The 12,494-nt window shown below is 35.6% G+C and overlaps 1 protein-coding gene across 2 annotated transcripts in view; it reads right to left on the bottom strand.

Annotated features, from left to right (window-relative positions):
• Window positions 1–4,740: 4,740 nt before the first annotated feature.
• Window positions 4,741–12,494, bottom strand: part of LOC102229946 (mannosyl-oligosaccharide 1,2-alpha-mannosidase IA-like) — a 204,663-nt gene continuing 196,909 nt past the window's right edge. For both annotated transcript variants that reach the window (XM_023331092.1, XM_023331093.1), the window contains exons 10-12: window positions 9,672–9,844; window positions 7,588–7,703; window positions 4,741–6,157 (exon numbers count right to left, since the gene is read on the bottom strand). In XM_023331092.1, the coding sequence (XP_023186860.1) occupies window positions 6,016–6,157; window positions 7,588–7,703; window positions 9,672–9,844 (431 nt within the window). In that variant the 3' untranslated portion in view covers window positions 4,741–6,015. The remainder of the gene's footprint in view (window positions 6,158–7,587; window positions 7,704–9,671; window positions 9,845–12,494) is intronic.

Raw genomic sequence — 12,494 nt, 5'->3', positions numbered from 1 at the left:
AGCTGTATTAGCAGCTCATTATGCAGTTGTGTTCCCTTCTGGGCACTAACAAGGTGTTTGGGGTAGCAGATGAGAGCAACCTGGAAGACCTTCATGTGTTGGCAGTGGGGAGAGGAGCCGGATGTTCTGACAAGGCCAAACTAGAAATGCACAGTAGTCTGTCTGAGAGGTGAGGCACCTGTTCAGCATGGAGAGGATGAACACTGTTTGTCTAATAAAAAAGCTGAATAAACATAATCTGTCATTCAGCATTAACAGAAAAGTTTAGCAAGATTTATGATAATGAAACCAAGACTCAGCAATACTACTGGTAATCTACTTAGTCTATAATTGAATATGAATATTAAATGACAGCATGGCTTGATTAAGCAGAATCATTTGCATTAATCAAATTTGAGGTAATGGTTGCGTAAGTTTTAATAATCATAAAATGAGATGATAGCATGGGACATACTACTACAAGTTTTTATGTTGCCTGGAGTAAATCTTTCAAGCCCGTCTTTGTACATCACACATTAATGATTATAACCTTCTTTAAAAAAAATCCATTACAGCAAGCAGTTAACTCTTTTTCATAAGAAAAGTCTGAATTTCTGAAAGAAACCAGAGGTGGATTTGTGATGCTTCAGGCTTTTCTCTTTCCAGGTTCCCCTTCCAGCAAGACTACAACCCTCATGCAACCAGAGCTACATTGGAATACTTAAGATCAAAATATATGCAAAATATATGCATGTCCAGACAAAGTCCTACCATAATCCAATTGAGAATATGTCCAAAACTCCTAAAGACTTGTAGCTGTAATTTGATTAGGGGGCTGAACACATCAAGATTTCAGATTTGTTTTAAAAGTTCAAAGCAATGTATAAATAACCCACTTTGCAATTCCACACTGGTTAATTGCAGGATTTCTTTTTTTTATATCCAACACACCTTAACTTTTTCCTTTGGTATTTCAAACGACTCTCAGAATCGTCATTAAACCATAAAAATGTCTGTGAAATGCAGTTGTCAATTCCAGGGTTTTATTACTTACCTTGACAAGTTTAGCACTTGGACATTAAGCTTCAAGAATGAGATGTTCTACTTATTAATTATCATTTACTAACTTTGTGTCATATAGCAGTATTTCTTAAGAGCTGTTTGATTTGAAAACTGTGTGATATTAAAATTTTTCCCAGAATACATCTGAAGGATTCTGAAGGAAGGTGTTTGAGATCAGTCAAAGGTGGAGGTAGGAAGCTGAGAAGCCAGGTATAAAGAGACTAAACCTGTCACATCACAAAGCAACACTTCCTTTTGCCTTTATCTTCTACTATTTTTGTCTCTGAAGTGATAAAAGCTCTGATTCAGAGATGCAGCTAAGCAAAGACGTTGAAGTTCTTATGATTGAAAGCAGCTGGTGATGGCTGAGGTTCTTGAACAGCTAAAGTGAGCACCGGGACGGCGCCAAGCAGGTGAACTTTGAAGAGAAGATTAAGAGATCTTATCAGATCAAATGTCAGGTTAAATGCAAATCATAGATCCAGTACAAATTTTTATTGTACTTTGAGCTTTTGCCACAGTTTACATGAAAACCCAGTAACCAGGAAGAAGTTGAAATGGAAAAAAAAGATGTTACAACTCAAAAAGACATGTTTTTGAAATATCAGCTCAGGTTTGTGGATGAAAGTTGGAAATGTGTCAGTTTTGTATGTTCTTTTACTTTAATGCTTTCATATTCAGGCGTTTTTCTTTCCTCTTGTCAGATGAATCATCTTAAGGGGAGCAGCTTTTTTGTCTAGGCTGGCAGCTGTTACCTGTGATAAAGTCTGAAGGTAGAACAAAAATATGATGGACTGATTCTTTGTTCTATGTGGTCAAATTACAATTTTATAGACACAAACACAACCACAGCATTTATTCCATAGGCTAATATTGGAATGGGTTCAATAATACAACAATCCTCTGATATAAATATTACTCTAGTAATTCAAATTAATCACATTTTGCATCCAATTATAATTGCAGAAAATAAAATAGATATTTTTAATAGTATTGTTTTTTGTTTTTGTTTTAGAAATAAACTTAGTGGAGGGTTACGGTTGTTATTACAGCAAGAGAACACAATTCCTAGATTAAATTGCTCGTTTCAAAGACTTTATGGATTCTGTGGTTTAATGCCACTTATGAAAAATATTCTACAGCTAACCAGAGATACACCCTGAGCTCATACTGTATAATATTGATGCACCAATCAGTTCTGTGGTCAATTTCTGATCTCTATTTTTGTAAAGCTTTTCCTTGCTTGATTTCATTTTTAGCTAATTCTAATTTCCCTTTAAGATGTACAATAGATGTCATTCAGATTATTTATTTTGGGCTTTTTCTAGGTCAGTTAGCCTCTTTGGCATTCCTGTTTTAATACTTGTATTCCATACAAACACACCATGTGAAAAAACAACAAACTGTGAATACATGTTTTTTTGTGTGGAAATGTGTTATCAATGTTTATGAATACAATTTGTACTAAAAATGTCCAAACCTTACCTGTAGCTTAATTTATTGTATATTTATTTAATCTATTTTCATTTATTTCAGTTGAGATCTGCATTTAAACCAATTAATTAATGAAATTTAAGATTTTGACCATTGACCAAAGCAAAATAACATTGTTTGATCAAGTTTGTTGACAAAAATATAAAATGAGTAGAAACTACTCCAAATAACATGCTTGGTGCAAATTGTCCAGGATAAATCAGGCATAAAATGACAAGAACTACAAAGGTACAAAATTCCAAAGGAGAGAAAACACAAGTAGTACCTTCTGCCTCAAGTGAAGATTTTAATTTAAGAGGCAAAGTCACACTATGTGACAAATCACTGTATAAAAGGAGATTACCAATTATTTTTTTTCAAAAACAATTTCAAAGTTGACATGTTTAACCGTTTAGCATCTTGTTCTACATTTACAACAGACATTGATTTTAACTGTCTCTGTATTTCTAACAGAATATATAACCTTATCCTGAATGAGGATGAAACACCTTAAGCCTTCCTGGTGTCTGCCAAAAGTGTTGCTCTCCCCAACAGCCTGAATGAACTGCAGACATCCCTCCTCTGACTTCATTTTTTTTTTATTCTCATACTGATAATTTTCATTTCTGAGTGTTCTCTCAGTAGAAGCACTCACACCTAACAGTTGTGGAAGAGATTTTAGCGTGGCTTTAAGGCACTTGCTTATGACAGATCAGTTGATCAGAATAAGACTGATATTGAGTTTTTGTTCAGCTAAAAATGGGCTGATTCCAGTTAACAGCATAGTGTGGAGGGAGTGGGATGCATTATTTTGGATATTGAGCAATCAGTCTTTCTAAATAGGAGTGTGAGGGATTTACACCCCTTGCTCTTTTTTGTACTTCCTATATTCTAATTTATCTGGTAAATGTATTGTTTATGTTTGGTGGAAGTAACTTGCTTTATTTTATATTTTGTTTTAATCATTCTCTCGTCTCTTTGAGATCACCTGGTCATGTGTTGCCATGGAAGCACACCCATGAGCAGTACTGACAAGGACCTGGCATTTTCAATCAGCCTCACTGGGAAAATCCATTGTTTGAGAGGGAGGGGAGATGTTTTTGGATTTTGTTTGGGCCCAGATTGTTTTTTTTTTTAGTTTTGAAGTTAGTTGTAATTATGTAAATATTTTTCTATGAATATAGTTTAGCACAAATGTTTCTTCTATCTAGAAATGTAAATGTTGTCTCCACCCCTTAATTAGTCCTGGTAGGAGCCAATGCTTTAAAAGCCTGGTGGTTTAGATCAGAGGGAGACTCTCCCTTCTGTTTGAATGCATGTTATGCTGTGAACTGGAATGAAATGTTTGAAGCACTGCATAAAGAAAAAAATTCAGAGCTCTACAATTTCTGGATTCTACCTGATTTTTCATCGCAAACCAACAAGGAGGCTCAGTGCTAGGTTGACTTTTATAGAAGGCTCAGGACAGATGAGGGATAAACCTTTGTGTCTTTCAAACTTAGATGTTATTTTTGGCAAATTTTGCTTTGGTTTAATGAATAATGTAGGAACAATGCCGATCTAATAAGAGGAAAGAATTGATGGTGGTGGGTGATTTTAAATGGACTCATTCGTGTTGTTAAAGATCAGTCGAGTTATGTAATGATGTACATTGTGCTCCCATCGTTCCATTAGCATTGCTTATCTGATGGAGAATATTGTAATCATATTCTGTCTGCAGGATGTAATGTGGCTAATATTTCCCTAATAGACAATTTGAGCTTGTAGTGCTAAACAGTTTATACAGGATCCATGACATTTGAAAGGTAACATCATCAAATTCCAATTAAATGGCAATAATGTATGTTTCTAGCATTTAGAGTGGATGTGAAATCACCTGAAGGTATTACGATGAAATTAGGATTCAGGTGACAGCAGCTGTAGCTGAATCATTTGGAGCGGATGATATTAAGTCTCGCTTTGTTGACTTGTCACACTGCGTGTGGTGCAGCAGCTAAACACCGTTAGTCATTTTCTGGTCATGATTGCTGGAACGTTCCAAAACAACGAAAAAAAGCACCTTTTTAATTAAATCTGCGATTAGTTTGCTGGAAGCAGCTATAAATGGTGGCTGAGTAACACTTTTTTCTGTTTGACTGCAGATTATTTTCTGCTATTAAACACTGATAAAAAAACTGCAAGTTTAAGTAAACAAGCCGATCAATATTAATGACACAACAATTCTGATTGTTTTAAATGTACAAAGTTGCACAGTTTCTTTTTAATCAGTATTTGAAAATATTGAACAAAGTAAAATCAAACGGTAAGAATAAGTAATAACAATAATTAATATCAGCAATAACTAGACTTAAAATTAGACATTTGTAGATTTTTCTTTTTACTGAAACACCTGAGGGAAGCAAATCAAAGAGAACTCAGAACAAAAATAACCACTGAAGTTTTAGAAAAAGATTAAGAAAAAAGAGACACACACTAAAGTCAAGACAAGCTCATACAGGTGCCACTCACTTCATCTGTATATACAGCACATTCACTCCACAACTGTGCAGAAGATCAGCTGTTAACAGAACAGTGATAGAAAGTAAAAGCTTGTCTCTGCAGCTGAAAAGCCTGCAACATCACTATGGATGTACGTGAAGGCAAAAAAATTCCCAACAGAACAGACATCCGAAGTTGGCTAACAGATGTCTTTTTTTTTTCTTGATGCTTTGTTTTTACAGTGAACAAATGGAGAGTGCTCCATTTTATTGTGAAAGGCTGAGCAAACGTTCTGTTGAAAATAAAATTACCAGAGCATAGACAGGAAACATATTTTTTTAAATGTGGTCCCTGGATGCATAAGACAAAGCCTCTTTCCTGACATCTCTGTCCTTTAAAAAATTCATTCAACGTTGTTTCAGTAAGAAACATGACATCAACATTAGTTTCAAGGTGGATTTGAGAGTCACATTTTGTGTTTATCTGTACATTATTTAACTCCCATCCTTTCTTTAAATTTCACCAACACACTTGACTTTAAAAGAGGGGAATAGAAATGCAAAAAAAACAATTTGGGCAACGTGTTCACAAAGGAAAACCAGAAATAAGCCTAAAGGGAAAACATCATCACTAAAGGTAAACTAAAATGATGAGCAAAACTCAAGTGGTTCTGTATCTCTCTGACAGTATGGCCCATAGTTCAAACCTTCTCCCATACATTTGGGTCTGTAAGTTATAGTGGTTTCCTCACAGAGGAAAGAAGGAAAGAAAAAGGTATCTCTTCATGAAAGTCATGTTTGTTTTGATTGTCCGCAAAAAATAAGTGCCAGTAGGAAGGAACCCCGGCAAAAGGATATACAATCACAGCATAAAACGACAACATCCTTTTCTGGAAAGGAACTGAGAGTCAACCACTCACTCCTTATAAGACCCTGAATCTGCACTGAATTGGTGTTTGCGATGTGACTGTGTGCACATGAACTGTGCAGATTTGTCCGTAACCATCTCAGTCGTTGAGTGGTGTTATTCAGAGACTGTCTTTTCCTCTGTTATTTCATCCTGCAGACAGCTTTTACGGATGATGGGCAGCGGATGGGCTTCGGTGTTAAAGACCCAGTCTTCCAGGGAGAGGAGGTCATCATCAGAGAAAAGCAGGTAAAGATATCTGAACAAACAAGAAAAACAGTTGCATTTTAAACATAATACCCAAAACAGAGCTGGTCTTCCTTCTTTTTTGATTGTTGATACTTTAATATTTTTAAAATCAAACTATATTAATGTCAGAGAACAATAACCTGAGTAAATAATGATTTAAAGGAAAAAGCTAGCTAGTCTTGCAAAATGAAATAGGGTTTAAAAAAATGCTCAACCAACACAGAATAACCTGATGTAAAGAAATTTACCATATCTGGGTGTGAATTAGCAAAAAATTATGCAAAGCCTCAAATTTACTGTTAAATAAACCTCTATTGGTATCAAAGTTCCTCAATCCAAGCAAACATTGAACGTTTTTCCAAATTAGTGTGTTCAAATTCAGAGCCGTTGCTTCTAGGTGCGACATTAAACAAAGCATATTGTTTGCAACTATTAATTCATATGGACTTAAGAGTAAAGGGACAACCATTGTCTGCATCATACAGATCTATTTTGTTCTAGCATTATCTTGCTGTTGGTTTAAGACAGTTAAATGTAATTATGAAAAATGTTGGACACTCATATCTATGAAAAAAAAAAACAATAGCTGAAAGACGATACAAATCATCCTAAACAAACAGACAATCGTATACATTCTAAGTTGAGTTACTTGAGTTCAGTTTAGGTGGCCATTTGATTTGGTCTAGTAGAAAATGAAAGAAGTAACTAATAACAAAAACCAGTGTCTAGAGAATTTATGGTTGGATTAAGTGGTTGATAATGCAATCCCATGAAACCTTTTGCACTGGTTTGTCATTCTTTAACTAATATGCCCCACTTATTCCATGATGTGAAGAAAAAGCTCTTGTTGCAGCGGCTCTGTCTCATCTTCACAGCTGAACGTTTTCTCAATGTTGACCACGTTTAAAAACCTCCCTCCCAGCTGACGAGCTGCAATGCTTTGCCCTTACTTGGAAAACATTAATTATTCATCATTTGTGATTTCTTCTTAATCTAGATCAGTCACTTAACTTTCAAAGGAGCATGTTAGAAGCAGTGTAGCACTGAATAAGGCAGTGGTGCTCTGGTGACTACTAACCTGAATGATTCGCCCTGCTCCTCTCTTTAGAAGGATAAGCTTTTGTTATCTACATGCTGGTGTAGACTGACTGGTTTGTGTAGCTTAAAATCTGCAGTATAAGAACAGCTGAAACTTAACCTTCCTTGATGGGTAAAAAGTATCTGATTAAAAGTTAGATTAACCTCTGAAGAAGACATTGTGACTGTTTCATTCAAAGCACGATCGCGCTTCGTAGGCAGAACAGATAAGAAGTAGAGATGAATCCCCAGTGTTCAGGATCTGACCCTGTATTACTTTCATGCAGATGAAAGGTGGTGCAAGCATATCTTACAATAACCTTCCTCCCAGCAATGGGAAGTTAAAAAGCAAGCGAGACTTACTTAAGTGTCTCAGACAGGAAGAAGCTCTGCTGCATGTTGTCGTGGCTGGCTGTCAGGGCGTAAACATCACGGATCCCAGAGAAACCAGACTCCACTCTGCAGTGCTGCTCTAGAGCCTAACAAAAGGCAGGAAGGAACAGGTAAATGACGAGACCAAACTCTGATCTCTATAGTGCCTTGCAAAGGTATTCACACCACAACCAGAAACCTCTATTGATGTTATTACAATTTTATGTGGAATACCAACACAAGGGTGTCATGAAGTTGAAACAAAAAGAAATCTTTAAATTAAAAATCTGAAGAGTTTGCTGGGTGTCTGGACTTAGGTTCCTTGAGTCAATCTATTGTATTACCACACTTTCATATCAAGAAACACATTTTTTCCTGTTGTTCTTTACCAGATAGCTCAAAGTCAGTCAGAATGAATAGAGTGTCTGTGAAAATCAATTTTCAAGTCTCGGGCTCAGCTATTCAGTCATAGCTTTGTCTGTATGCTTCAGTTATGTTGCTCTACTGGAAGGTGAACTTCCAGCCCAGTCTGAGGTCTTTTGCAGTCTTGCTCCATGTTTTACAACAGTGATTAGATTTTCTTCACACAGCCCAAAATGTTTAATTTCTGCTGCATTTATACCTACATGAAATAAGGCACAGGTTTATGATTTCAGAAGACAATTGGTAGCACTACATATCATTTAGGGATTAAAAGGGGCTGAGTACAAATCTCTAACACATTTTTCAGTTTTTCTGTTTGTACAAACATATAGAAAACTATGCATCCTTGTTTATTTCACTATTGGGTGCTATATTATGTTGGTCTATCACATTAAATGACTAAATTATCTTGAAGTTTGCGACTGTATGTAGAGTAAAACGCGCTTTGTTATTCCAATGATATTTAAATTTCAACAAAATTTAAATCCATAGGTCAATAACGGTATTCACACTTATTAAAAAAGAATCAAGGATAAAACATGACAAGCACCAAGCCAGCAACACAACTAAGGTCCAAGTAAAGCCAAATCGGACAAGGGTGAAAGGAGAGCGGCTGGGCTAGCCAAGCGGATTAGCTCATTATTATCCCTGCTACAGAGGGCTTGCTTATACGTGCTAATTAACAAAGACCCTGACGTGTTAATGCTTGATGTTCCTGAGCAGAAGTGTTGCACACAGCTTTCAACCTTTGTGCCTGATAATTATAGCCCTGTCAAACTCGTCAGCCTGATCTTTCCTCTTCTTGTGAGTGCTAAATTAATGCTAACTCTCATGCTTGCGCGCTACGGTTTACCGCAGTTAATGTCCTGCCTATTGCCACATTAATAATGGTGATTCCTGCACAGCTTTCATCTCTTGGTGGCAGAACTGTCTGCTCTACTACCTAATGTATAGTGCCACACAATATGAAGAAAGCTTCTGGATGATAAATTAGGGTGTTGAAAGGGCTTGACATAATAAGCGAGGACGACCATGGAAATGATAATGCAGGTCACCAATAAGACAGCAGTACAGATGGCAAAATTGCACTCTGTTCCATCCCCCCCAATTAAAAATAAAATGAAATTACTAGTGTGTAGCACTGGTTAGAGGTGTGTTTTTCAATTCAATTTTGAGCAAGAGGAATAAACCCAGTTGTAAATTCAAAAATAGTTTATGCTAACATTTTAGAAAAAAGTAAAAAATACAAACTAAACTATGTTTTAATGAGAATGCAGATCCTTCATCAACAAATAGCAGTTCATAATTGTGAGGTGAAGAAAAAAGATTTTTAACAAATAGTCCAAACAGTGTGGCGGACATTTATCCTGAGTTACTTTAACCATTGATTACAATCAAGTGAAACTGACTGCCTTCAGAGGTCAATTAATAAGTACATGGATTCCATCTATGTGTAATATCATCTTAGTATAAATAGAGCTCATCTGTGAAGCTTTCAACTATTTTTACAATGAAGTTTATTGCATTAGTACAAGTCATAACTGCACTTATTCAAAATAAATACCAGAGAAGTCCAGAAGAATGTGATGGTAATAATAATAAATACAGTTCCTGGTCGTTAACAGGTATTTATCCTAATTTACTGGTCTTACCTCTACTGCCTCCCATCCCCAGTCTCTGTATTTGGGGTCGTGGGTCAGTCTCCACATGTACATGTAGCTCTCGATGACTTCTGGTCGTAGGATGTAATATCTGTCACTCAGTCTAGTAGCTGTAGCTTCAGCTCCACTGTCGAATCTGAAGGCCTCAGGTCCCAGTCTAGTGGCTGAAAGAGACGAAAATAGAGATCAGACAAAAGATATTTCTTTGCACAAAGTTTTTTTTTTTCCTGTGATCCTTAGATATTAGTGTTTGTTAAAAATCAAGATGAAGCACAACATGGGTTTTTTTTCTATTGGCACAGGAGCATTAGAGTTGAAATTTGTTTAATTTGAAAGATTCCTGTGTGCACCAACTGTTCAGTTTAAAAAAAATAAATCCTCATGCTTTTCAGAGATCTTAGACCCCCACAGAGAGGCTGTTTGTTACAAAATTGTTCTCTGTTTAAATAAGGCAGGTACAGAGTTCACAAAATGTCTGCAAATTGCTGCATTCAGACTGACAATCTGTGAGAAACGAAAAGTCTGAGTCAAAGGCAGCACTCAGTTTTCTAATCTGCTGGCTCATTATGGTGTGCATGCATCAAAAGCAAACATCAAAGCAATTAGTGGTTTAGTGTTTTTTCTCAGAATAAATTATGTTTAGATCAAAATATCAACAGGTACTGAAGGAAAACAGATAACCTGCTGAATGCTGAAAAAATAATAAATTACAAGTTTAAATTAATTTAAAAACATACTAAAGAATAAAAGTTAATCACAAAAGGCATATTTTAAAGCAATAGAAGAGATAGACAGGGCAGAAAAAAGGGAGAAAGTACTTTAAATGATCCAATATATCTATGTTTTTTGTGTGCTGTATGTTGAACACTCAGTTCTTTGGCTTGTAAAATACTTTTTATTGACTCCAATTTCTCCCGTGTTATTGATTTTGATTCTAATTTACTAACTCTGTACAGGCCTGAGAATCTTTGTTAGGTCTACTAACGATTCCCAGGATGACAATATAGGCTGGTAGAAAAAACTTTGCAAATCAGAAATTTACCACAACCTGCCAGTGGAGTTTGGGACAATTTAATTCTAAACATGTTTTTTCCTAGAAGTTAATATCTGTTATTAGCTGTTGAAGCTCAACAAAGGCCTTCTTCTAAACAAATACTTGAAAGAACACAGCTCCAATTTGAGCTATGTTTTGCAGAGATGAAAAAAAATACCTGCAGTCATTTTGTTCATAACACAGAGGTGTATGTTTATATTTAAGTATGAATGTCCTCAATTGGCTTTGCTACCTCAACTGTATGTATTTGAATACTGACAAATATAAAACTCACAGCAGCAATTTTAGCTGCAATCTTGGTGATGGTGATTTTTTTTTTTATTACTTCAGGCATAACGGATTTCTCCCATCTTTCCTAAAAACATGCATCAACAGCATTGAGGTATTGTGCCAGATATTACTTCATGTCCTCAGGCCTGCATTTCTAGACACACGTCTTGAAGGTGAGTGCACCAGATGGCAAAATCCCATCAACTGTCTTTTCCGATGCGGAAGAGTGGCAACTCTAATCTAAGGCATCCTGTGCTCCTTACATTATCCCTAATTATCATTCCAGCCACATTTCAGAAGGTGCTAATTTTAGCTGTACTTATTTACGATCTGTCCTTTTTACTATCTATGGTTTATGACTATAGATAGGAGGTAGATCTATAGATAAACTGGTACTTTTGGCAGAGTTCCCTCTTTTACCATGACAGGCTGGTCTAAACAAATATCACCTGGATGATTTCTTTGCTAAACATATTAGATATTTGTGAATATAAATTGAATCACAATAAAAGTTTTCTATGTTTATTCTAACAAAGTACATTTTTCTAAAGGTAAAGTTGCTAACATTTTTCAGTGGTTGGTTACTGATGCAGATACTGATCTGGTCTGGCTTTTAAGCTGCTGCTGTATTTCACCGTTTCCTTTTAATAACATGCTGATAATCTGCTCTGCTGAGGTGTTAAGGAACCCCAGTTTGCTTTAAGTGGTTTCAGGATATTTGCATTGCTCGGTCTAGTGTCTTCCTCTTGACAATACCTCATATTTTCATTATGGTAAGCCATAATCACCTAATTTAACAAATACTGGAAATATATCACCTTGTGTTATGAATGTATAAAACTGCTAGGCATGCATAGAGATGGAAATATATATCACTCTTATCCTTCACCTCATGTCTTGAGTGATCATATAAAGATTTTTTTTCACTTCACAAATGTATTAAACAGAAGCTTCATTGTATTGCTTAGGTTAGATTAATCTTGTTTTTTAGTTAAACTCTGTAAGAAAATGATCAGTTTCTCACAATTTGCTATTAAACTTAATTTATGTAAAGCATTTTTTTTCAAAATCAAGCATATGTCAAAGAAGTTCACAAATTTGCATTACACATGCTTGAAAATTCTCAAGACAATGGTTCAGCTGTCTGCAAGTTTAAAATCTATATTTTTAAAAACAAGTCATAGCTTCAGACAGTTCTAGCTTAGTAAGATGAAGTAGCTGTGTGTAAGTCATTTAGTTGATTATAATAACTGCTACTTGGCACCAACATTTTCTCTGAAAAGGTTAAGACTGAATCACTCAGTGCTGACATATTTTGTAAAAAATTTTAACGCTTTAATATAAACTATTATTAATATTTCCAACTAAGAATGTGAAGTTGGTTTTATGTTCATTTTTGCACAAGGTCCTCTTATCAATAAAGAGTTCTGTTTATTGAAACCTTCTCTCTGAAATTGATAACCTTTCCCTCTCTTTCTTGATTTTTGCCC

This window comes from Xiphophorus maculatus, chromosome 3, assembly GCF_002775205.1.
Source record: "Xiphophorus maculatus strain JP 163 A chromosome 3, X_maculatus-5.0-male, whole genome shotgun sequence".
Classification (NCBI taxonomy): Eukaryota; Metazoa; Chordata; class Actinopteri; order Cyprinodontiformes; family Poeciliidae; genus Xiphophorus; species Xiphophorus maculatus.
Note: the sequence above shows the minus strand (reverse complement) of the source record. Positions and strands in the feature narration are given on the sequence as shown.